The following is a 24111-nucleotide window of genomic DNA, read 5'->3' on the forward strand; positions in this document are numbered from 1 at the left end:
CAGACCGGAAGTGGAGCTGCCCCGAGTTTCGGAGCGCCTCGGTAAGTCCTGTCTTCTACTCTTCCTCCCTCCGGAAACGCGAGTGTCAAGCCGATCGTTCCGGTTCGTGAAGCTGATGTAAATTTGAAGTGTGTTTGATTTGCGCTAGGCATTGCCTTGGGTGGGCGATTTCCTGCTTGTCCCTCTTCAAGTCCGAGTTGAAGAACTGGCCGCTTTCCCAGGTTGGGAAGGCTACTTTCCCAACTAGTTAATACCTTTTTTTTTTTTTTTTTTTTTGCTATGCTTTAAGACACAATTGAGGAGGGCCAGAGCGATAGGACACCGGGTAGGGCGCTAGCCTTTGCACGCCTCTGACCCTCTGACTCGGTTCTATCCCGGTACCCCATCGGGTTCCCTGAGCCCACCAGGAGCGATCCCTGAGCGCGGAGCCAGGAGTCAGCCCAGAACACAGTTGGGTGTGACCCAAAAAATAAAAAATTAAAGACACAATTGAAAAGGGACTCCTCTGTCCCTATTTTGTAAAGGGACAGGGACGACATGGAATCAGATCAGCTCGGGAAATTCACTATGGCATTGTTTGCATACCCTAGGGACCAAAGTTTCTAGTTCCTGACAGTTTCTCAACCTGAGACTTATCTGGAAGCCTCCACGGTTTTTTTTCCTAGAGGGCCAGACAGGTCCTAGGAGTAAATGGCAGGAGAGGGCTGTATCCAGTTTATAGCATCCCTGTGGAGTGCTGCCATTCACCCGTGTCCCTTTAAATAACTTGTCCCTTACCTGAGTCCCGCCCAGAGCAGGTAATGAAAACCCCGCCCCCTGTCAGAAACCAGGATCTCCGGGCTTCCAGAAGAGTGGGACACCCCTCCCGCCTCTCCCCTCCCCTCTCCCTGGCCCCACCCCTTCACAGATGACCACAGCAGGCCCCCAAGACCCAGATCAAAGTGGGGAAGAGAACGTCCAAGTCTGGACTGGTAAGTGAATGTCCTTGGAGACAGAAGCTGGGAAGGGACCCTGGTTGTCCTGGTCCCCAACTCTCTAGAACCCAGAATGGTAGGACCCTCCCTTTGCCCAGGTGTCCAGGCCATCTGTCCCATTCAATTCCCTCTGGAGCCCTCAAAGAGAAGAAGCGACTGTTCAGGTTGCTTCTGTGATCATTGATCTCAGTGGGTGGATGTGGCAATGGGTGTTGAGAGGCGACACCTGCTGACAGACTCCTGCCACCCAGGGTGCATTTCTGAGTGCCCTTGCTGGATGCTGCAGTTATGCTGGAGGGAGAGTGAAGGCCCTGCTCAGGACCCAGCAGGGATGCTGACCCGGCTCTAGGCCTGCCTTTGACTCCCTCAGACCCAGAGACTGTAGGGCCCTGGATAAGTCCTTTTAGCTCTCTGAGTGCTGAGTGTTCTCAGCTGGCCAGTGGGGATGGGAAAGTGAAACTGAGCAGACAGGGCACTGACTGGACTGCTATGGGTCCCACGGTGACGAATCCTTGGCGTAGCCGCGGAGAGCGGACCTTGAACCTGGGGTTTGAGTGCCGGCCATTTCTACCTGCTTTCAGTATCCCCAAAATATGAGGGGCAACCCCTCTCTGCTGTTGCTGTATGTGGGATTGATCACCTGTCTCGATACCCCGCTTGATGGGGAGCAAGACCACGGTGAGTACGGGGGCAGGAAGAGCCCAGCGCATCTGGGCACTGAAACCCCCTCCCCAGCCAGGATCCCTTGCCTCTGTCAGTCCCCAGGTTCTGGTTGCTCATGACCCCACCAACCCTGGGAACCTTTTACTTATGCATGGTGGGTGGGGCTGGGTTGCACCGGGTGCTTAGGGCTCACTCCCTGCGGTGCTTGAGGGATCCCTTTGCAATTCTTCATTTTTCTGTCTATTAGGCCCAGACATCTTCCTGGATTCCCCAGAGGCCCAGAGTTTCCTGGGCCCCCTCAGGCGGGTTCCCCGAGCCAACCACTGGGACTTTGAGCTCTTCACGCCTGGGAACCTAGAACGGGAGTGCATTGAGGAGAAGTGTTCCTTTGAGGAAGCAAGGGAATATTTTGAGGACAATACTCTGACGGTGAGGCCGGGGGTGGAGGTGCTGTCCTAGGGGACCCCCTGGCTTTCCCGCCTTCTGACTCCTTTCCTTTGCAGAAACGCTTTTGGGAGAACTACATCCATAATGGCAAAGGAGGTGAGTGGAGGGCGACCCCTTAGAGTTCCTGACCTCAGAGGGGACTCGTACCACACTCCCCCCATGCCCATCCCGTCCCCTACAACCCCACCATCCATTTCGTTCCTGAATATGGTTGTTGTATGAATCACCTCTGAACTATAACCTGTGACTCAAAGACCCCCGGAAGGGGAAGTGGGGTGGAGGGAGGGATGGTGGCCTAGCCTCTCGGTTCCTCGGCAGTCTGGGCTGGTTACAGTCCCTAGTGGGGCTGGGTTGTTGGGGGGCTGCCCCTAGCAACCGGGCCTGGAGGCCTGTCTCTCCTCACCTGCCCAATCTTCTCCACGGACACACCCCTCCTCTGAATTCTGAGGCACCATCAGGACAGCATTCTCGTTGCTAAGGGGGCAGCTCCTTAGCAACAAGGAGGCTTGGCCTGATGGGATGGAGGAAGCAGAAGCCCCAGCTACCTGGCTGTCCTCCCCTCCCCCACAGCCCCATCCCCACAGGGCCTGGTTGCTAAGGAGGCCTTCTCCCTAGCAACCACATCTAGTGGGGCTGCAGACCCCAGGCCTCCTGCCCATGGAAGGACCCCCTCAGGGACCAGCAGGCCCTGGCTGCCTTGTGGCTTGGTTGCTAAGGTAGATGTACCTTAGCAACAGGCCCTGGATCTGGACTGGAACCCAAATATTAGAAGCCCCTTACGAGTGGGGGAACACCTACTCCATGACAGACAGGGCGACAGGTAAAGGCTCCACACTGCACCCTGAATTCTGACCCAGGCCACCCTGCTTTGCTGAAAGAAATCTCTCAAGCCTTAGCTCTCACTCTCCCTGCACCCTTTTTTCTCACAATTTGGTCCAGGATACAGCTCAGGTGGAAGACTCAGGCTCTGCGTGTCCCAGACCAGACCGGGGTTCCTCCCGGTCTCCCAAAAAGAAAACACAAACTAGGCCCCAGTTGACAACAGAGCGCTGCCCCCTGGCAGAGAGCCCCTGTCAGTTCTTACTGGGGGAGGAGGCCTCCTAAGTTCCTCCAATGAGAAAGGACATTTCTATAGCTTTTGTCCATGAGACCCTGCTGGCCAGTGAATAGACTGGCATCACACTCCCCCCAGTGGCCTGGTCAGTAAAAGTGGCTGCTTTGGTGGTGGGGGGCAAAGATTGCCAGAGAAAATACAGACCTCCCCCACCCCAGGCCTCCCTTGCCATTGGTATTTCATACCCACATGAATAGCTTTTATTTTGCATTTTGTTTTGCTTGCTGGTGCTGGTGGGGGGTGGGGCTATCCTCAGAGTTGGTGGGGAGAAAGGGGAGCCATGTTAGCCCTACTGGAGGTGCTGGGAGGCAGGGATCTAGTGATGCTGGTAATCAAACTGGAACTCTGTGCACTCCAGCCCTCTAAGCCATCTCCCTGGCCCAGGAATTTTTGTTTTGTTTTGAGCCCACACCTGTCTCTGCACTCAGGAATTACTCTGGAAAGTGTTTAAGGGACCATGTGGGATGCCAGGGATTGAACCACAGAGGGCAGGGCAAAGGTCCTGCCCTCTGTGCTATTGCTCCAACCCTAAAGAAAAAAAATTGTTGATTTTTGGGTCACACCTGGCAGTACTCAGGCCTTATTTCTGGCTCTGCACTCAGGAATCACTCCTGGCAGTGCTTGGGCAGACTCTGTGGAATGCCAGGGTTCAGGTCGGCTGCATGCAAGCCAGCTGCCCTACCTGCTGTGTTTTGGCTCCTACCCTCCAAGGACAATTTTTTTTCTTTTTGGGTTGCACCCGGCAATGCACAGGTGTTACTACTGGTACATGCACTCAGGAATTACTCCTGGCAGTACTTGGGGAATCATATGGGATGATGGGAATTGAACCTGGGTTGGCCCCATGCAAGGCAAACACCCTACCCGCTCCAGCCCCCAAGGGAAAAAATATATATATTTTTTCTTTTTGGGTCACACCCAGCAATGCTCAGGGGTTACTCCTGACTTATACACTCAGGAATTACTCCTGGGTCAGGGGACCATATGGGATGTTGGGAATCAAACCCGAGTTGGGCGCATGCAAGGCAAACACCCTACCCGCTGTGCTATCGCTCCAGCCCTACCTAAAGAAATTTTTTTTTTTTGGTTTTTGGGTCACACCCGACGATGCACAGGGGTTATTCCTGGCTCTTCACTCAGGAATTACCCCTGGCGGTGCTCAGGGGACCATATGGGGTGCTGGGATTAGAACCCGGGTCGGCCGCGTGCAAGGCAAACGCCCTACCCGCTGTGCTATCGCTCCAGCCCCCTAAAGAAAATTTTTTAAGGAAAAATTTTGGGCCACACCGAGTGGTATTTGGGGGGCTATTCCCAATGCTATGTTTGGTGGTTTCTCCCATTGGTGCTCAGGGGACCATGAAATGCTGAGGCATTTGAAGCCTACACTCAGACTGACATGTGAATATATATACATGTATATATATGTATACATATATATATATATATTTGTATATATATTTGTTGTTGTTGTTGTTGTTGGAGGGGGCTCACCCGGTTGTGCTCAGGACTTACACCTGGATTTGTGCCCAGGGATTACTCCTGGCAGTGCTTGGAAGACCATCTCGGGTGCCGGGTATAGGGGTACGGTTGCTGCCTTATATGCAGCCGACCTGAGTTGTTTTTTTTTTTTTTTTGGGTCACACCCGGCATTGCACAGGGGTTACTCTTGGCTCTGCACTCAGGAATTACTCCTGGTGGTGCTCAAGGGACCATATGGGATGCTGGGAATCGAACCCGGGTCGGCCGTGTGCAAGGCAAACGCCCCTAACCGCTATGCTATTGCTCCAGCCCTAGCAGCCGACCTGAGTTTGATCTCGGCATCACATGTTCCCCTGTGTCCCAACACTCCTTCCCCCCAAATAATTATTCATTGCTTACCTGAAATTCATATAGAATTGGGTCGCCTACTTTAGTGTTTTCCAAATCTGGCAATGCTTGTATTGTGGGGCTTCCTGAAACCCGTGTATGTCTGACTCCCGGGAACCTCGACCCACCCCATGGGGGGTGCAGGAGGACCCTCTGCTGCCTGGAGTCTCATCTTCAGAATCTGGATGACTCTGTCAGGGTTTTTTTTTGGCAGGGACCACACCAAGCAGTGCTCAGCACTCACCCTGGCTTGCACTTAGGGATCACTCCTGGAGGAGCTTGGGGGATCATATATGATGCCAGGGATCGAATTCAGGTTGGTCACTAGCAAGACAGCTGCCTAAGACAGCTGCCTCCCTGCTGTGTTATTTTTCCGGCCCACTATCAGTGATTTTGGCCCCTGTGGAACACAGGGCATTTTCTCAGGCTGTGGGGGTGCCGTTATTGTTCCTTTTTTTCCAGAGCAGGAAACAGAGGGCAGCTCATGAGAACAGGAGTTCCATGAGGTCAGGTGGCTGAGAAGTGGCCTGACTTCTTGACCTGCACTCCTCCCTAGCATGTGGGGGTACCTGGCAGTCCAGGAGGTAGTGTTCCCCCCCCTCTTATACTCCCCCACTACAGGGCGTGCACGAGTGGATGTCGCCGGCCTGGCCGTGGGACTGACAGCTGGCATTCTGCTCATCATCCTGGTGGGCCTCGGAGCCTTTTGGTACCTGCACTGGAGACAGCATCGGGGCCCGCGACACCCCTGTCCCCAAGAGTAAGGCATCTTCTTCCGGGAGCAGAGAGCAGAGGGTGAAGGACAGAGTGGGCGGGGACGGAGATCTAAGGGCTTGAGCGGAAAGATGTGGAGGGAGGTCAGTGGCAGTCATGTGAAAGGTGTGTCTGTGTCTCTTTGTGTGTCTCTGTGTGTGTCTGTATGTCTGTGTGTGTCTCTGTGTGTCTGTGTCTCTGTTTCTCTCTGTGTGTCTCTGTATCTGTCTTTGTCTGCATGTGTGTGTGTCTGTGTGTGTGTTTTTTTTTTTCTTTTTGGGTCACACCCAGCGATGCACATGGGTTACTCCTGGCTTTTCACTCAGGAATTACTCCTGGCGGTGCTTGGGGGACCATATGGGATGCCGGGGATCGAACCTGGGTCGGCCGCGTGCAACGCAAACGCCCTACCCGCTGTGCTATCGCTCTGGCCCCTTGTGTGTGTGTTTTTGTCTGTCTGTGTGTGTCCATGTATATCTGTGTGTGTCTCTGTATCTGTCTTTGTCTGCATGTGTGTATGTTTGTGTGTATTTGTGTCTGTGTGTTTTTGTCTCTGTGTGTCTGTGTATATCTGTGTGTCTCTGTGTGTCTGTGTCTCTCTGTTTCTCTCTGTGTGTCTCTGTATCTGTATCTTTGTCTGCGTGTGTGTGTGTGTGTGTGTGTGTGCATGTGTGTGTATGGTGGAGTCTGTCTCAATCCTCTGGCCCACAGTGGAGGCTGTTTGTTGTCCCTGTCCAGGCTGGCCTGTGGTGTGTGGGAGTGTGTGGTATGTGAGTTTCGTGGTTGCAGGGCATAGCATGCATGTGTTAGTATGGGAGCAGGTGTCTAGGTGTGCTCTTTGGTACATGTGTGTGCGTGTGTGCTGTGGGTTGAACCCAGGGCTTCATGCCGATGGCATCTGTGCTCTGCCTCTCGGCCTGGCACCCAGGCCTCTCTCTACACTTGCTCAAGGGCAGGGAGAAAGAGGGGACATGAAGGGCTGGAGAGATGATACAGGTGGTCAGGCCTTACATCCCGCTGGCCTGGTTTGAAACCCCAGCATGCTCTATATGGGCACTGGAACACCGCCAGGGGACACTCCTGAGCACAGAGCCAGAAATAGCCCCTTAGCACCACACAAGTGGCCCAAGCCCTGAAGAAAATGAATGAGAAAAGTGTTTCTGTGTGAGCCCTGAGAGTAGAGTGGTCTGGGGTTGAGAGTGCATCTGAGAGATCTGGGAGTGTAGATCTGGATTTTGTCTGTGTGTCCTTGCCCCTGTCATCACCCTTGTCACTGTCCCTGCCACCCCACAGCTATGCAGGGTTTTCTGTTGGATTCTGCTGGAGCAGGGGCACGTGTGCATTTAAGCGCCTGTTTCCTGTTTCTGCCTGTGTGCCATCTGCCTGTCTTCAGGGTCAGGGTGAAGGTGACTCATTCTCTGGTCCATGCTCCTCCTTAGCTGTTCTCTGTCATCTCTCATCTTTTCCCCTGTGTCTTTAACCTCTCAGTTTATCATTTTTGTTTGTTTGGGGGATCACATCCAGTGGTGCTCAGGGTTTACTCCTGGCTCAGTGCTCTGGGATCACTGCTGGGTGATGCTCAGGGGACTAAGTGAGGTGCCAGGGATAGAACTCTGGTGGCCTTCATGCAAGTCCAGCGCCCTCCGGTCTGTCATATCCCTATAGCCCCTGTTACCCGGTTAACTGCATACCCTTTGTATTTGCAGGGCAGAGCTCATCAGCCCCTTGAGCTCCTTAGGCTCGCCGCCGCCCTTGCAGCCACCCCCACCTCCGGGTCTGCCCACCTACGAGCAGGCGCTCGCGGCCTCAGGGGTGCATGACGCGCCTCCGCCCCCCTACACGAGGTACAGGGCCAGGCTTGTGCTCGGGGGCGGGGCGCCGAGGGGCGGGCACCATAGGGGGAGGAGCCGCGCCCAGGAGGCGGGACCTGGGGGAAATAAGCCTGTTCTGGGAGGGGCTTGGCGCGGGGGGCGTTGTCCAAGCAATTGGCAGGGGGCGTGGTCCAGCGGCGTGTGTGCGGCTTTAGCAGGAGGTGGGGCTACCGTCTAGCGGGTTCGGGATTGGCTGAGAGGCCCGGAGTGGCCTAGGTCTGGGGTGGGGGCGGAAAAGACAGTCGGTCTTTGACTCCCCACTGTGCCCCTCTTCTTGCAGCCTCAGGAGGTCTCGCTGAAGATCTGTTTCAGAGCCCGGGTTCCCAGAATTGTGCCCCAGATTCGCACCGGATTCCGGAAGCCCCCAGGCTTCAACTCGGGAGCTGAGCGTGGGGTGGGGTGGGAGTAGGGGTCGCCCAGCCCGAAGCCTGCGTTGGCACATGTGTTTCCGCCGCATACGGATAAAAGCCGGTCCCCGTGGCCAGCGTGTCTCTCGCGGGCCCCTGTGTTCTTCAGCCTGTCCCACTCCCATGGAGTGCGTAGCAACTCGGACCCAGGAGCACCGGGTCTGGGAAGACTCGCCTGAGAGCAGGTGTGACCGACCACTGCACACAGGGTCCTGGCTGTGCACGGTGGATCGTCCTTCCTGGGGTGCTCCGGGTGTGCACCTAGGGGCGTTTCATGGTCTTGAGATGAGGGGAGGGTGCTGTGTACCACAGCACCCCGTGTATGTGTGTGGAGGTGAGCTCTCCCCCGAAATAGAAGCCTTTTGGAAAAAGATACCCCCCCGCAAAAAAAGTGAAACTGCAAAAAAATAAAAAATTAAAAAAAAAAAAAAGCCTGAACCGCCTTCCTTGGTGCGGCTGCGCGCGGCTGAGCTGGCCTTCCGTACAAACGCAGCGCCCTACACCCCCAGGCCCTGGTTGCTTTCGGTCTCGCTCGCGCTCTCTCGTTCTCTCTCTCTCTCGCTCGCTCGCTCGCTCTCTCTCTCTTTTTTTTTGCATTTGCACGGGATTGTGGGAGGAAGCGGAGCGCAGCCAGACACCCCGCCGCCCGCCCCCCCTTCCCCTCCCCCCTCCCCCAGCCGCCTTGTGCAAAGATGGCTGCACCGTGAACGCCGAGGAGGAGGAGGCGGCGGTGGCGGCGGCCGGAGAGCGAGCACCCAGCGCCCGCACCCACGCCGGGGCCGCCCGGGACGCCCCCTCCTGAGCGCGCGCCCCCTTTTCTCTTGCAAGCGCCGGGGCAAAGGCGGAGACAGCGGGGTCCCACCTCCCCCCTTTCCCTCCAGGGGGAACCCCCCTTCCCCCCTCCTTGGCTCGGCGGCTGCACCCCCTCCCTTGCCCGCCCCTCCGCCCCTGCCCCCTCCCTCCCCCGCCCGGGGCCTTCCCGGGCCTTTCCGCGGCTGCAAAGAAAAAAAGAGAGAGAGGGAGAGAGAGAGAGAGAGAGAGAGAGAGAGAAGAAAAAAAGCAGCAGCGGAGGGAGCGGCGGCGGAGGAGAGCGCGCGCGCGCCCCCTCCCTCCCTCCCTCCCTCCCCCTCCCCCCAATTTCCACCGCGGCCAATTCATGGACAGGAACTACCCCAGCGCCGGCTTCGGGGACCCGCTCGGCGCCGGGGCGGGATGGAGTTACGAGAGGTCAGCAAAAGCTAGGTAAGGAGCCGAAGGTGGCCTGGAGGAAGGGACCCTGGGGTGGGGGCCCCGCCGAGCCTGGCCGGGCCGGGCCCGCCCGGCGACGCGTGCATCGCAAACTCCCCTCCGGCTTGCAAGGGAGCGGCCTTCCTCGGTTTGCAACCACGCCGCCGCCCCAGTTTGCAAATTGCAAACTCCACCAAAGCCAGCTCCGGCATGCAAAGGGAGAGATGCAGCGGGGGAAATGGGGTGCACAAACAATTTCGGACGGGAAGGCCTTGGGAAGGTGGGAGGGACTGGCGGAGCAAGGCCTGGATTTCCCCCCATCCTCGGATTCCCGGCTTGCTGACCCCTCCCCCTCGCGCCCCGGGCTTTGGTCCTGCAAAAGGTGGAAGGGAAAGGAGACTTGGAACGCAGACTTGGGGGGCGCGCCCCCCCCTCACGGTCCTATTGTTCCGGGACTGCGCGAGGCCGCGCCACTCGGCGGGCCCCCCCCCCACCAAATTCCGCGCGCAGAGTGGGCATGGGGCCCCGCCCCCTTTCTATGCTGGGGTTGTTTGTAAGGGGGGGCCCTTGGCATTAGAGACACGCCCCCTGTAATCCCCCCACCCTCCAGGTCGAGAATCGTAGTTGATGGCGGGCAGTGGAGAGTGTGACCTGTGTGGGCCGCGCTTGGGCGGATGCACGGGAAAGTCGATGTTTCCCGGGTGTGTGCCAGTGGCGAGTGGCTGACGAGTCTGCCCCTTTCCTGTTGTTGCCTTGCCTTCACTCCACCTGCCCCTGGCGCCCTTTGCCTCTGCACGCCTGGGTTCCTAGCCCCGGCAGGGCTGGACCCTCACGTGTATGAGCATTTTCCTTGTGACCTCCACACTCTTGTCTTTCCCGCTGGGGAGCTGCATACCTGGCTTTGCATGGGCTTATGCATTTGAACCTCAACCCTGGGGGATGGATGGCGGTCGTGTTAGCACTTGTACCTGGTACTTTCCCTACTCCTGTCCCCTCGCCGTTCCCCGCCCCCAGCCCTGCTGCTTGGGGAACACTCGGCCTCCTGCTCCCAAATCCCTGAATTTCCACGTGTTTGCAAAAGGAGGGGGGTCCTTGTGCACCTTTGTGTCACCTGTACGATGGGGGGGGGGGCAATCCAGCCTTGCCTTTCACTTTTAAACCCAAGGCACTTCCTTTCCCACCCCCCCAAGCCCTTCAACCCCTCCCCTCCCCCCTCCCAGTCAGTGTTTTGTCTCCGTGCCTGTGTTTTTTTAAAAATCTGGGCTCTACTTCGTGGGGCTTGATGGAGACCCGAATTCTCTTGTGTCCTTGACTAAATTTAGGGTAGCATCCAGTCAGCCGAAGAGTCCCCCAATCTTCCGGGATTTGCTGAGTTTCCTGCTCCAGGGAATATTCTAACATTTTCCCTCTTGCCCCATCCAGCTTGGTCTATGGCAGCTCCAGGACCTCGCACCCTGAGACGGACATCTTACACCGCCAGGCCTACGCGGCCCCCCACCCACTGCAAAGCTATGCTACTAACCACCACCCGGCAGGTACGGCCCCCATCCCGCCCCGCCCAGACTGGCCTGGCCTGCCCTCCGAGGCAGCTGGTTGGATGCTGAAAGTTCCATCCCCTCCTAATTGGCCGTACCGTAGGTTTTTTTACCGCCCCTTACCATCTTTCATCTGATTGGTTGTTTCTGAGGTTGCTGGTCCCTGTTTAATTTCATGCCAGATTCAGCTGCCTGGGCCTCTGCCCCCAACTCTTTTGCTTCAGTTTGCCCCTTCCCATCATCTCCCAAATCCCACCTCATCAGGTTTCCTCCCTCTCTAGCAACCCCTGCCCCCCACCCCCAACCCCCCAGTCTCTCCCCTCTGGATTTACCTCATTCTCTGCTCCTAGGTTTTCTGAATTCTTTCTTCCTGATTCCCTTTCTTCCTGATTGGCTCTGAATCTTTGCACCGCCCCCCTGTTCCTGGCTCTCCTACCTTAGTCTGTCTCTGACGCTTCTGATTGGTTCCTTTCTTCAATCCGGCCCCCTCCTTCCTAGATGGACCAAATTATGCTGTCAATTTTGATTCTTGAGCGTCCTAGTTGGCTGGCTCTCTCCTTCTCCCCGACTCTTTGTATCAACCCCTTTCCAGACATCCCATTCTCGGTTTCCCCCCAGACTTTGGCCTCCTGTCCAATCCACCCTGCCCAGAGTGATTCTTCCTTACATGCCTGTATCTCCTCCTCTTTCCTCTACTTTTCCCCTCTGTGCTCTTTCCCCCTGTGATTCGTCTTCCTGTTTCCTGTCCCCCTCTCTCCCTTGTGGTCCTCTCTGTATGGATGGTCCGCTCCCTGTGCCTGTATCTGCCCATTTGCCTTCTCATCACAGCCCCCCTTGAACCCTGTCCCGCCCCTCACCTTACTGACCCGTCCCCTGTCTCTGGCCAGGCCTCTCTGGACTCTTTGACACTGGCCTCCACCATGCGGGCTCCGCCGGGCCTGACGCCTCCGTCATGAACCTCATCTCAGCCCTGGAGTCCCGGGGCCCGCAGCCGGGTCCCTCCGCCTCCTCGCTTCTTTCCCAGTTCCGCAGTCCTTCCTGGCAAACAGGTAAGCTGGGCGCCAGACCCCCACAGAGGGCCAGGGTTAGTCAGGGTGGGCTCGTGACCTCTGGTCTCCTCCGGCCTCCCCAGCCATGCACACGCCAGGCCCCACGGAACTCTTCATCTCGGGTGCCCTGCCGGGTTCCAGCACCTTCCCGTCCTCCTCGGCCCTGTCGGCCTACCAGCACCCGGCCTCCTTCGGCAGCCGCACGTTCCCCGTGCCCTCGTCCCTGAGCCTGCAGGACCCTCCGTTCAGCCCCCCAGCTAACGGGCTCCTGTCCCCCCACGACGTGCTTCACCTGAAGCCCTCGCAAGCCCCCACGGTGCCCTCCTCGCTTGGCTTTGAGCGCCTGGCGGGCAGTGGTGTGCTGGGGCCCGCTGGTCTCGGACCTGCCCAGACCCCTCCTTACCGCCCGGGCCCCCCAGACCCGCCGCCCCCTCCCCGTCACCTCCCAACTCAGTTCAACCTGCTCGCTTCCTCTTCTGCCGCCGCTGCTGCCGAGCAGTCCTCCCCGCAGCTCTACAACTTCTCAGGGGCCGCCCCGGGCCCCCCTCCCCCCGAGCGTGCCCTGCCCCGGCAGGACACGGTCATTAAGCACTACCAGCGGCCGGCGAGTGGCCAGCCCCCGCCGCCGCCCCCAGCCCATGCCCTCCAGCATTACCTGAGCTGCGGAGGCAGCTACCCCTCCATGGGTCACCGTGCCAACCTGGCCTGCAGCCCCCTGGGTGGGGGGGAGCCCTCCCCCGGCGCTGGGGAGCCCAGCAAGGCGGGGCCCAGCGGCACTGCGGCGGGGGCCTCAGGCCGGGCTGCCGGCCCGGAGGCCACGGGGGGAGGCGGTGCTGGGGGTGGCGGGGGGTACCGTCCCATCATTCAGTCCCCGGGGTACAAGACGGGCAAAGGTGGTTATGCAGCAGCTGCGGGTGGTGCCACCAGGCCCCCGCCACCCCGCTCCACGGCCACCCCTAAATGCCAGAGCCTGGGTGGGCCTGCGGCTGCCTATGGCACCACAAAGGCCTCTGGGGCCGGGGCGGCGGGCAGCCAGGCCTATTCCCCCGGGCAGCCCCAAGGGCTTCTGGGCCCCCAGGCCTACGGGCAGGGCTTCGGGGGAGGCCAAGCCCAGGACTTGAGCAAAGGCCCAGGGTACTCTGGGGGCCCCCCACAGCCCCCCAGCGGCCCCCCACCTCCTGGCCTTGCCACGTGCCAGAGCTACTCCCCGGACCAGCTGCAGGGGCAGCTATATGGAGTGCAGGGCGAGCCATACCCTGGACCCGCTGCCCACTCCCAGGGGCTGCCCACTGCCAGCCCGTCCCTTAGCTACAGCACCGGCCATTCGCCTGCGCTGTCGGGCCATGGTGGAGGCTGGGGGCCCAGCTCCCTGGGGGGCGGCGGCGAAGCCAGCCCCTCACATATCATCCGGCCCCTGCAGTCTCCACCTGCCCCTGGCCGCCCGCCCGGAGTCGGCTCCCCAGGAGCCCCTGGCAAATACCTAAGCTCCGTCCTGGCCTCAGCCCCGTTCCTGGCTCCCCCGGGAGCCGGCAGCTATGCTGCTGGTGCCGGTGGTTACAAGGGCAAGGGGGACGGCTCCGAGCTGCTGGCGGGTCCCGGAGGCCCCCCGACCGAGCGCACAGAGGACGAGGAATTCCTTATCCAGCATCTCCTGCAGGCGCCCAGCCCACCGCGGACCTCAGGGGCAGACAGCTTGGTGGGGGAAGATGGGGCGGCGGATGCCTCCAAGGGACTTGGGGGGAGTGGCGGGGCTGGGGGTCCTCCAGGCACACCCTACGAGCTAGCCAAGGAAGACCCCCAGCGGTACCACCTGCAGAGCGTCATCCGCACCAGTGCCAGCCTTGACGAGGGTGCCACGGCGGCCCTGGAGCTGGGCCTGGGGAGGCTGAAAGAGAAGAAGAAAGGGCCAGAGCGGGGGGGCGAGACCCCTGAGGGGCTGGCCACCTCTGTTGTCCACTATGGGGCAGGTGCCAAGGAATTGGGGGCCTTCCTGCAGAAGAGCCCCCCACCACCACCACCCTCGGCCCAGCCAACCCAGCCCACCCCCCATGGTCTCCTCCTTGAGGCGGGGGGCCCTGACCTCCCACTGGTGCTGCCTCCCCCGCCCCCCCAGCTGCTCCCTTCTGTTCTTAGCCACGCCCCCAGCCCCTCTTCCAGCGCCCCCAAAGTCGGTGTCCACCTCCTTGAACCCGCCACTCGGGATGGGGCACCCCAGCCCCCGCCGCCCCCACCCCCACCACCCATCCCCCTCCAGCTGGAGGCCCACCTTCGAGGTCACGGGCTGGAGCCCAGCGCCCCCAGTCCCCGCCTGCGCCCCGAGGAGAGCCTGGAGCCGCCTGGGGCTATGCAGGAGTTGCTGGGGGCCCTGGAGCCGCTGCCCCCTGGGCCTGGGGACACGGGCGTGGGCCCACCCAACTCGGAGGGCAAGGATCCCACAGCTGCCTACCGCAGCCCCAGCCCTCAGGGCACCAAGGCGCCCCGCTTCGTGCCGCTGACGTCCATCTGCTTCCCCGACTCCCTGCTCCAAGATGAGGAACGCAGCTTCTTCCCCACCATGGAGGAGATGTTCGGGGGTGCTGCTGCGGATGACTACGGCAAGGGGGGCGCCCCCGAGGACGAGGGCGACCCTAAGGCGGGAACAGGACCCCCACCGGGCCCCCCTGCCTATGATCCCTATGGGGGCTACTGCCCCGCCCGGGCGTCTGGAGCAGGGCCTGAGACTCCGGGGCTGGGCCTGGACCCGAACAAGCCACCGGAGCTGCCCTCGACGGTCAACGCAGAGCCGCTGGGCCTGATCCAGAGCGGCCCCCACCAGTCAGCACCCCCGCCGCCGCCGCCGCCACCCCCGCCGCCACCCGCCTCGGAACCCAAGGGAGGCCTCACCTCGCCCATCTTCTGTTCCACCAAGCCAAAGAAGCTGCTGAAGACGTCTTCCTTCCACCTGCTGCGGCGCCGCGACCCCCCCTTCCAGACGCCCAAGAAGCTGTACGCCCAGGAGTACGAGTTTGAGGCGGATGAAGACAAGGCAGACGTGCCCGCTGACATCCGCCTGAACCCCCGGCGCCTCCCTGACCTGGTCTCCAGCTGCCGCTCCCGTCCGGCCCTCTCCCCACTGGGTGACATTGACTTTTGTCCCCCCAACCCAGGCCCCGATGGGCCCCGGCGTCGCGGCCGCAAGCCCACCAAGGCTAAACGGGATGGGCCGCCCCGGCCCCGGGGGCGACCCCGAATCCGCCCGCTGGAGGTCCCCACCACAGACGGACCCGCCTCGGCATCCACGCCGGCTGATGGTGCCAAGAAGCCCCGGGGACGCGGCCGAGGCCGGGGCAGGAAGGCTGAGGAAGCAGGTGGTCCCCGGCTGGAGCCCCTGAAGCCGCTGAAGGTGAGGGGACAGGGGTTGTGGGTGCTTTGCATGAGTGGAGACCACTGAGAGTGGATTCTGGGTTCTTTTCTTTCTTCTTTTTTTTTTTTTTTCTTGTTTGGGTCATACCCAGCGATGCTCAGGGGTTACTCCTGGCTCTGCACTCAGGAATTACTCCTGGCAGTGCTTGGGGACCATATGGGATGCTGGGGATCGAACCTGGGTCGGCCACATGCAAGGCAAAGGCCCTCCCTGCTGTGCTATCGCTCCAGCCCGGGTTCTGGCTTCTAATGCTGGAGGTATCTACAGAAGGACACTGGGGTCCCCAAGAGTTGGGGACAATGAGTTTGTCATTGAGTTCTGCTCTGGTGGGTTAGGACCCTATATTCTTGTGGGGCTTCAGATGAGGGAGTCACCCCAACTTTTGGGCTGTTGGCAAGGACAGATTGCTGTGTCTCCTGAGGGGGGTTCCCAGTTTGGTCTTTTTAGAACCTGGGAGAAGGGGCCGGGGGTTTGGAGGTTCAGGGCCTATGGTTCCATGATCAGGCACATGCTTGGCGTGTGTGAGGCCTATGTTTGATCACCCTTTGGGGACAGACGGGGAATAATACAAGGCGAAGGTGCTGGTCGTGCGTATAGGCCTGGGTTAGCCCTGTGGCTTGGGTGCTGCATCGGAGTTCTCTGGGTAACTCCAGGGCTGACCCCTGAGCAAGGGGTTGGAGCAATAGTCCCATGGGGAGGGCATTTACCTTGCAGGCGACTGACCCGGGTTTGATCCCTGGCATTCCATAGTCCCCTGAGCACCTCCAGGAGTAATTGTTGAGTGCAGAGCCAGGAAGTAACCCCCGAGCATGGCCGGGTGTGACCTGAAAAAGAAAAACCCACCCTGAGCACAGCCAGGTGTGCTCCCTCCCTGCCCAAAAAACAATCATCTATTTGCTTTTGGAGCCACACCCAGCAGGGCAGAGGGCCACTCCTTGTTCAGTGTTTGGGGGCCACTCCCGGTGGTGCTTGGGAATCCGACATGGGACCCTTGCCCGCCGAGCACATGCTTCCTTGCACCTGGCCTGGGATTTGGAGCGTCAGGGGTTTGAGATGAATGGGGAGGGGGTGTCTCTCCGCAGTCCTGGGTGAGGGGCAGGCCTGATTCCCCCCTGCCCCCATATCTAGATCAAGCTGTCTGTACCCAAGGCTGGCGAGGGGCTCGGCGTGTCATCTGGTGACCTGGTCTCGGGCCCTGACCACAACAGTCTAGACTCCAGCCTGACGCGGGAGAAGATCGAGGCGAAGATCAAGGAGGTGGAGGAGAAGCAGCCTGAGATGAAGTCGGGCTTCATGGCGTCCTTCCTGGACTTCCTCAAGTCTGGGAAGCGACACCCTCCCCTCTACCAGGCTGGCCTGACGCCCCCTCTCAGCCCCCCCAAGAGCATGCCGCCCTCTGTGCCCACCCGAATCTTGCCACCGCAGCCCCCTACCGCCCCCACGGTGCCACACCCACCTCCTGCCGGCGCCTTTGGGCTGGGGGGCGCCCTGGAGGCGGCCGAGAGTGAGGGGCTGGGGCTTGGCTGCCCCTCACCCTGCAAGCGGCTGGATGAGGAGCTGAAGCGCAACCTGGAGACGCTGCCCTCCTTCTCCTCGGACGAGGAGGACTCCGTGGCCAAGAACCGGGACCTGCAGGAGAGCATCTCCTCGGCCATCTCTGCCCTGGATGACCCGCCCCTCACCGGGCCCAAGGACACCTCCCCACCCGATGGGCCGTCCTTAACCACGGAGGCTGCTGTCCCAGGGCCGCCCCCACTCCCGGGTCTTCCCAGTGCTAGCAGCACTGGCACACCAGGTAAGCTCTGAGCCGCCAACCTGGGGGCAGATGGGCAGGGCTTCCTGTGGTCTGTTTGGTTGCACAGGTTGTGCACTGTTCAAGGGATGCCACGTGAGTGATGTAGACTTGTGTGGTTAAGAGAGGAATTTCGAGACCAGAGCGATTGCACAGCAGGAACGGCGTTTGCTGTGCACGCGGCTGACCCGGGTTTGATTCCCAGCATCCCATATGGTCCCCTGAGCACTGCCAGGGGTAATTCCTGAGTGCAGAGCCAGGAGTAACCCCTGTGTATCGCTGGGTGTCACCCAAAAAGCAAAAATAAAAGAAAGGAAGTTTGGGACCAGAGCAGGATAGCACAGCAGGAAGGCGTTTGCTGTGCATGCAGCCAACCTGGGTTCAATCCCCGGCATCCCATTTGATCTCCTGAGCATCGCCAGGAGTAACCCCTGAGTATCTTCAGGTGTGAGCCCAAAAAGCAAAAAAAAAAAAAAAAAAGGAAAATATTTCTGTGGGATTTTTTTTTTTCCATTTTTGAGGGGGCTGGGGGCTCTTTGAGCCATACTTGGCAGTAGTCAGGGCTACTCCTGGTTCTATGCTTTTGGTTTATTCCCAGGGGTGCTTGGTTTCGGGGTGGGGCGTAGCTCCCAGGGTTCTGGGGATTGAGTATGAACATCAAATGTGCAGACTTATGTTTTCTGTTTGGTGTATTGTGTTTCTAGTCCAGGAGAGATTTTTTTCCTTTTTGGTGGTGGTGGTGGTGGGGGTTTACCCTCAGTACTCAGGAATCCCTTCTGGCGGTGCTCAGGAGACCATATTGGGTGCTGGTATAGAACCCGGGTTGGCCGCATGCAAGGCAAGTGCTCTTCCTGCTGTCCTGTGTCTCTGGCCTCAAAAAGAGCGTCTTGATTGAGGATAAACAGTGTCTTGAGAATGGGGCTTTGTCCTGTCTGCCCATAGGTGCTGTGGGGGGCAGATTCCAGAGCATGGTGCGGCCAAGGCGGGGTGGGTGCGGGGGGACAGGAGTCAGGGGGGTGTGGTGAAGGACAGGGAGAATGGTGTGGGGGAGCAGGGAAGGACTATGGGGCAGGCAGTTGCAAGCAGATGGTACAGGAGTTCAGGCGCTGCATGGGGCCAGCCCTGGCCAAGGAACGGCCAGGGGTGTTTCTGAGCTACAAGCTGGAGTATCCCCCAGGCACTGCAGGGCGTGACCCAGAAGCCCCAGAGAAAGAAAGAGGGGCGGGAGCATGAAGGAGCTGAAAGCCTTCAATTGGAAGTGGTTGGGAGCAGAAGCCGAAAACAATTTTGGTCTGTTTTTCTGTTCTGTATTTTTACTGTTTGGGGGCCACACCCAGCAGTGCTCAGGGGTCATTCCCGACTTGCTCGGCACATACGCACTTGATAAACTCCCTCTGGCCTAGTGGCCGTGCTTGGAGGGGCTGGGTTGGTTCTGAGAGAGTATGATCAAAATTCATGGGCCTTAGAGAGCCAAACAGGTACCTGGGGGCAGGAGCTGGAACTGGGGGGTGTATGGGACCGTGAGAGAAGGGCTTGAAGGGCCAGGAAGGTCAACTTGGTGGGGCCAGAGAGATGATACAGTGGATAGGGTGTTTGCCTTGTACACGGCTGACCCGTGTTCGATCACCGGCATCCCATATGGGTCCCCAAGCACTGCCAGGAGTAATTCCTGAATGCAGAATCAGGAGTAATCCCTGAGCATCGTTGGGTGTGACCCAAAAAGCAAAAAAAAAAAGTCATACTTGGGCTTGGGTCGGTACTCATCCATAACACTGCAAATGATTCTTTGAACACTGTCAGGAGTAAGCTCTGAGCACTGTCTTGTATGTTCCCAACACCCTACCCCCCAAAAAGGGAGGCTTGAGGGACAGAGAGAGCATGAGAGTCTGAGTACTACCATTTTTGCATACAGGTTATCTGGGTTCTGTCCCTAACACCACACAGAGCAGTGAGCTAGGAGTACCTGTTAGCATTGCTGGATGTAGACCCTTCCACCCTCCTGGAAAAATGGAAGGTGGGGGGGGGCTGGAGCGGGCACAGCGGGTAGGGTGTTTGTCTTGCATGCAGCCGACCTGGGTTCAATCCCCAGCATCCCATATTGTCCCCCAAGCACCGCCAGGAGTAATTCCTGAGTACAAAGCCAGGAGTAATCCCTGAGCATCGCTGGGTGTGACCCAAGAAGCAAAAAAATAATAATAATAATAATAGAAGGTTGGGTAATACAACTGGAAAGGTGCTTACCTTGTATGCAGTTCACCCAGATTCAATCCCTAGCACCCCACAGGGTGTCCTTTGAATCCAGCCAGTAGTGACCCCTGAGCACTGCTGGGTATGGCCCCTAAAAACAAATACAGAAGGTGTTTGAAGGCCCTGAGGTGCCTAGGGAATAGCGGTATGTAGAAGATGGGAAAGGGGGAGTGAGGAATGTGATTTGGGGGTAACGGGAGGCATATGAATAGTGGTGAGCTGTGGGGTTCCTAGGGGCTCTGAGGAGACAGGCAGGAAGGGCAGAGCTGAGACCAGAGAGTGGAGGAGGAGGAGGAAGAGGAAGAGGAGGAGGAGGAAGTCTGATGAGATCTGAGGGTGATAGAAAGGGGTGTTAGCAAGACCCATGGAGGAGCCAAACATTAAAGGACCAAACAGGTATTTGGGGACCGGAGCTGGGATTGGGGGGACATATGGCAATGGGAACGCACTGGGCGGTGCTCATAGCTTACTCCTGACAGTGCTCAGAGAACCCTTTGGAGTGTTAAGGATGAGTACCTTAGCCCAAGTAGGTGCAGACAGAGGGAAAGCACCTCCCTGGCGTGTGTCCTACTATGGCTGGCTCCCCAATCATTGCCGAAACAAACCCCCCCCACCCAGTGGGAGTTAGACATGGGTGCCAGTCCTGCTCAGAAAGCCCCTCAGACTGGGGACGGGCGGAGGAGGAACAGGGGGAGACGGGGAAGGGCTCTAGAGTTGGGATGAGCCCAGGGTTTGTCCATTCAGCAGCCCACAGGCCATCCAGAGTTCAAGGGGGCCTTGGGGAGAAGCTAGAGATTGTGGGGGGGGGTCTCAGCATAACCCCTGGAGCTGGGGGAGGGTTCTCTTGAACCTTACTCTGGGGGTGCTGAATCATAATAAAGGGGCTATTCTCTTTGGAAGTGACGTTTAGGGGCCAGAGCAGAGGTGCTGGGTTGGTCTTGGGGCCCAGGAGGCACACTGGAGATTAGTCTGGGGTGCTGAGGGGAGATGGGTTGGAGGGAAGTCATATTTTACTTTTATTCGATTTTCTTTTTTTTTTTTTAATTGGGTGTTTTGGGTGAGGGGGGGAGATATCTGGTGGTGCTTAGGGCGTCCTGGCTCTGCACTCAGATTGCTCTTGGTGAGGCTTAGGAGATTAAGGGGTCCCGGGGATAGACCTTGGGTAAGCCGCGTGTAAGGGAAGCACTCTCCCTGTTGTACTATCTCCAGCCCTGGACTTTATTTGGGGGGACCCGTTAGCCACACGTGGTGGAGCAGTGCTGGTGATCCAGCCCCATTCAGCAGTGTGCAAGGCAAACACTTAAGCCTCAGGACGGTCCGTCCTGCCCTGGGCAGGAGCAGGAAGGGAAATGGCCAAACCATGGTGTTAGGGCACAGATACAGTGAGAGGCCTAGGAGGGGCGGGGGGAGGGGGGACGGGGAGGAGGAGCTGGAGGGAGGGGTCCGAGCCAGAGTACAGGCCGGAGGGCTTTTGCCTTGCACACAGCTGACCTGGGTTCGATCCTTGGCAGCCCATAGGGTCCCCTGAGCCCCACCAGGAGTGATCCCTGAGTGCAGAGCCACGAGTAACCCCCGAGCATCGCCAGTATGATCCAAAAAGTAAAAAGAAAAAAAAAAAGTGTGGGGATAGGATAGGGGCGAGGTGGGGACACCCCAGCTGCTGGGGAGGACGGCTTCTAAGACAGTGGGGAGAAGCGCCTGGATGCTAATTCCGGCGGGGAGTGGCGCTTTGAGGGCCCTGCAGGTCTCACACAGAGTGGAGAGCAGAACTGGGGAACAGACACGATTCTGAGGGGCTCAGGGACGTCGTCGGGCAGGATGCCGTGCCGGACCCTAGAGAGCGGGTGGACGGGGCGCGGAGACTTCACCGACAGCCCAGCTGCTAACTCGAGATGTCGCTGAAAGCCAAACTTGCGGGAGGGGGCTCGCAGCCCCGCAGCCTGCCCTGACGCCCCTCTTACCCCCCAGAGCCCCCGTTGCTGGAGGAGAAGCCCCCTCCGTCACCGCCCCCAGCCCCGACGACGCCCCCGCCGCCGCCCCCACCTCCGCCGCCGCCACCCCCACCGCCCCCGCCGCCGCTGCCGCAGCTGCCGGCTCCTCCGGCGCCTCCCGCGCTGCCGCCGCTGCCCTCGCCACCTCCGCTGGTGGCCCCCGCGCCCAGCTCGCCGGCCCCGCTGCCACCGCCGCCGCCGCCACCGGTGCCACCCGCGGTGCCACCCGCGCTGCCCTCGCCGCCACCCCCCGCCGCCGCCGCCACCCCCGCCGCCGCCACCGGCCCCCCAGCCCGCCGCCGCCGCCTCTGCCCCCCCTCCCGAGGAGCCCCCAGCAGCGTCCCCCGAAGACCCCGAGCCGCCCGACGCCCGCCCGCTGCATTTGGCCAAGAAGCAGGAGACTGCGGCTGTGTGCGGCGAGACCGATGAGGAGGCAGGGGAGAGCGGGGGCGAGGGCATCTTCCGGGAGCGCGACGAGTTCGTCATCCGTGCCGAGGACATCCCCTCCCTCAAGGTGAGTGCCCCCCACGCCCACCTGGTGCCTACGGGACACAGCCACCGTCTGTCTCAGCGCTCAGCCCAGCCCATGGGTTTATGAGCCGCTGCCAATAGCCAGCTGGCAGTTGGGCACAAAGCTAGAGGTGGAGGGACCCCAGGTGGCACAGACGGCCACCCCCTGGCTGCTTTGCCATGGGGTGCCCTTGTGCTGGAGGGACAGCCAGGTCTTCCTGAGGGATAATCTGTCATTCACATGACAGGCCGAGCGGGGTCGTTTGGTCTCTTGTGCCTAAACCGTGTGGTTGAGCCAGTCCAGATGGCACGGTTCTCTGCACCCCCTGGTCCAGGGAGACCATTGTATGTTTCACCTGCCAGGCCCAGCTGCCCTAGTCCTTGTCCTTCTGAGATGTTGTTGGAAGCTAAACTTGTGAGGGGTCTCACCGCCCCAAGCTTCCCTTGTTCTTTTCATCCCCTAAACTTTCATGAAGATCAGCTGATTCGGGGCTGGAGCCACAGCACAGCGGGTAGGGTGTTTGCCTTGCACGCAGCAGACCTAGGTTCGATTCCCAGCATCCCATATGGTCCCCTGAGCACCGCCAGGAGTCATTCCTGAGTGCAGAGCCAGGAGCAACCCCTGTGCATCGCCGGGTGTGACCCAAAAAGCAAAAAAAAAAAAAAAAAGTCAGCCGGTTCATCACTTAAAGTTACTCTACTCCAAAGGTTAGCCCAAAGTAGCCCATTTTCTGTTATTTAAATAAACTTTTATTGACCAACATTGGCTGTCACTTTTACATATCATGGCTGGGTATGTAGTGACTCATGTAGCGACCGTTAGGACAGAGTCTAGCAGTCCACAGAGCCCTTTTCTCCTTTCTGGTCCGAAATAGTCAGGTCTTGCTTGCTTCAGTGCACATGAAGAATGAGACCCGGTGCTCCCCCGGGGTCAGTGAGGTTGGATGCCTATGTAGGGCTACTCCAGGGCCTGAGCTGGGCCAGTGACCACTTACACCTGTCACCCATTTGGCCACTTGGAACCTAAGCCTCCTCTGAGCGTCTCTGTGTACTTCTCTGTGTATTGCCCCGAGGCAGAAACCACCCTTAGTGTATATTGCATGTTCTATGTTACATTTGTATGATTCAAAAGTACAATTGGGGGGGAGTAAGCAGTAGTACAATGAGGAGGGTGCTTGCCTTGCACACGGCTGACCTGGGTTCAATCCCGACAACGTGCATGGTCCCCTGTGCACCTCTAATAGTAAGCCCTGAGCACTGCTGGGTGAGGTCCCCAAACAAAAATGTGGTGAATTGGTATGATGAGTTCATTATAAGGATAGTAACAGCGATCTGCTTGCCTTTGTTGGTTTGGGGTTAACTTGAACCCGGCCATCCTGTATGCCGAGCCCAGCCTTGTTGTACTGTATGTTCTGGCCGCTGAAGGGCCACACCTGGCGGTTCTTGGGGCTTTCTCTTGGCTCTGCATTCAGGGTTCATACCTACCGGGCCCTGGGGACCCAGTGGGGTGTCCGGGATCGAACCAAGGTCAGTTGTTCTCGGCAAGCTCCATACTTTCTGACCTGTAGTTCTGGCCCCACCTGTAGTGCTCAAAGGCTATTCCTGGCCCTGTGCTCAGGAGCGACCCCTGGTGGTGCCTCCCATGTGGTGCCGTAGTCCGATTGGGCTCAGCTGTGTGCAATGTAAACACCTAACCACAGTGTTCTTGCTCTCTGACCCCTTATTTAGCCTTTGTGAGTGCACTGTTCACATATTCAGGATATTTATTGGTGCAGCCAACACCACTGTGTCTCCATAATTGCCCTTCGTGTCTAGGGTGACTAAGGATCAGTGCTCTAGTTCGTTCCAGGCAGCAACAAACCTTGTGCCGCTGACTGTGAGAGCCTTTTGTTGTTTGTTTTTGGTTTGGGGCCACACCCAGTGGTGCTCACTCAGGTCTTCTTGGCGCTGAACTTAGGCATCATACTCGCTGAGCTTGGGGGACCCTGTGGTGTGTGAGGGATCAAAGCCTGGTGGTCCACATGCAAGGTGAGCGCCCTGTCCACTGTACTATTGCTCTGGCCCCTGGGAGCTCATTTCTGAGTGTCCAGCTCAGCTCTCGGCTGTATATCCTCAGACACTGACAGTGACCATGGCCGATGCTACTGGGCGCCCAGCCTGGACTTTTGCAGACGAGGAAGTTCATGGTCAGGGATGGACTTGCTAGTGCACGGGTGGCAGGCCGGGATTGGTGCCAGCGCCATCTGACACCACATCCCAGCT

At 59.0% G+C, this 24111-nt stretch overlaps 2 protein-coding genes across 5 annotated transcripts in view; both read left to right on the plus strand.

Moving 5' to 3' along the window:
• The first annotated feature begins 5 nt into the window (after positions 1-5).
• PRRG2 (proline rich and Gla domain 2) lies at positions 6-8621 on the plus strand. 4 transcript variants are annotated; one of them, XM_055145028.1, is made up of 8 exons: positions 6-41; positions 908-971; positions 1556-1652; positions 1885-2066; positions 2141-2180; positions 5686-5824; positions 7524-7661; positions 7969-8621. In XM_055145028.1, the coding sequence occupies exons 3-8, from the start codon at positions 1568-1570 to the stop codon at positions 7985-7987; spliced, it is 603 nt and encodes a 200-aa protein (XP_055001003.1). In that variant the 5' UTR covers positions 6-41; positions 908-971; positions 1556-1567; the 3' UTR covers positions 7988-8621. The 4 variants fall into 4 exon arrangements, with proteins under 4 accessions (XP_055001003.1, XP_055001006.1, XP_055001005.1 ...); XM_055145030.1 differs by lacking the exon at positions 6-41 and adding an exon at positions 52-102; XM_055145031.1 differs by lacking the exon at positions 908-971 and having other exon boundaries at positions 27-41.
• Positions 8622-9115: 494 nt separating this feature from the next.
• The window catches only part of PRR12 (proline rich 12), a 30797-nt gene continuing 15801 nt past the window's right edge, over positions 9116-24111 (plus strand). Inside the window, 7 exon segments of the mRNA XM_055145026.1 lie at positions 9116-9337; positions 10745-10857; positions 11745-11906; positions 11990-15288; positions 16438-17104; positions 21317-21585; positions 21587-21853. Coding sequence (XP_055001001.1) covers positions 9252-9337; positions 10745-10857; positions 11745-11906; positions 11990-15288; positions 16438-17104; positions 21317-21585; positions 21587-21853 — 4863 coding nt within the window. The 5' untranslated portion in view covers positions 9116-9251.

Source organism: Sorex araneus, chromosome 8 (assembly GCF_027595985.1).
Source record: "Sorex araneus isolate mSorAra2 chromosome 8, mSorAra2.pri, whole genome shotgun sequence".
In the NCBI taxonomy this organism is placed as follows: Eukaryota; Metazoa; Chordata; class Mammalia; order Eulipotyphla; family Soricidae; genus Sorex; species Sorex araneus.

Coding starts and splice junctions, on each gene's coding strand:
- PRRG2 (XM_055145028.1), top strand. CDS start 1,568: ATGAGGGGCAACCCCTCTCTGCTGTTGCTGTATGTGGGATTGATCACC. Junction 2,067..2,140: donor TTGAGGACAATACTCTGACG/GTGAGGCCGGGG, acceptor TTTCCTTTGCAG/AAACGCTTTTGGGAGAACTA. Junction 5,825..7,523: donor CGACACCCCTGTCCCCAAGA/GTAAGGCATCTT, acceptor TTGTATTTGCAG/GGCAGAGCTCATCAGCCCCT.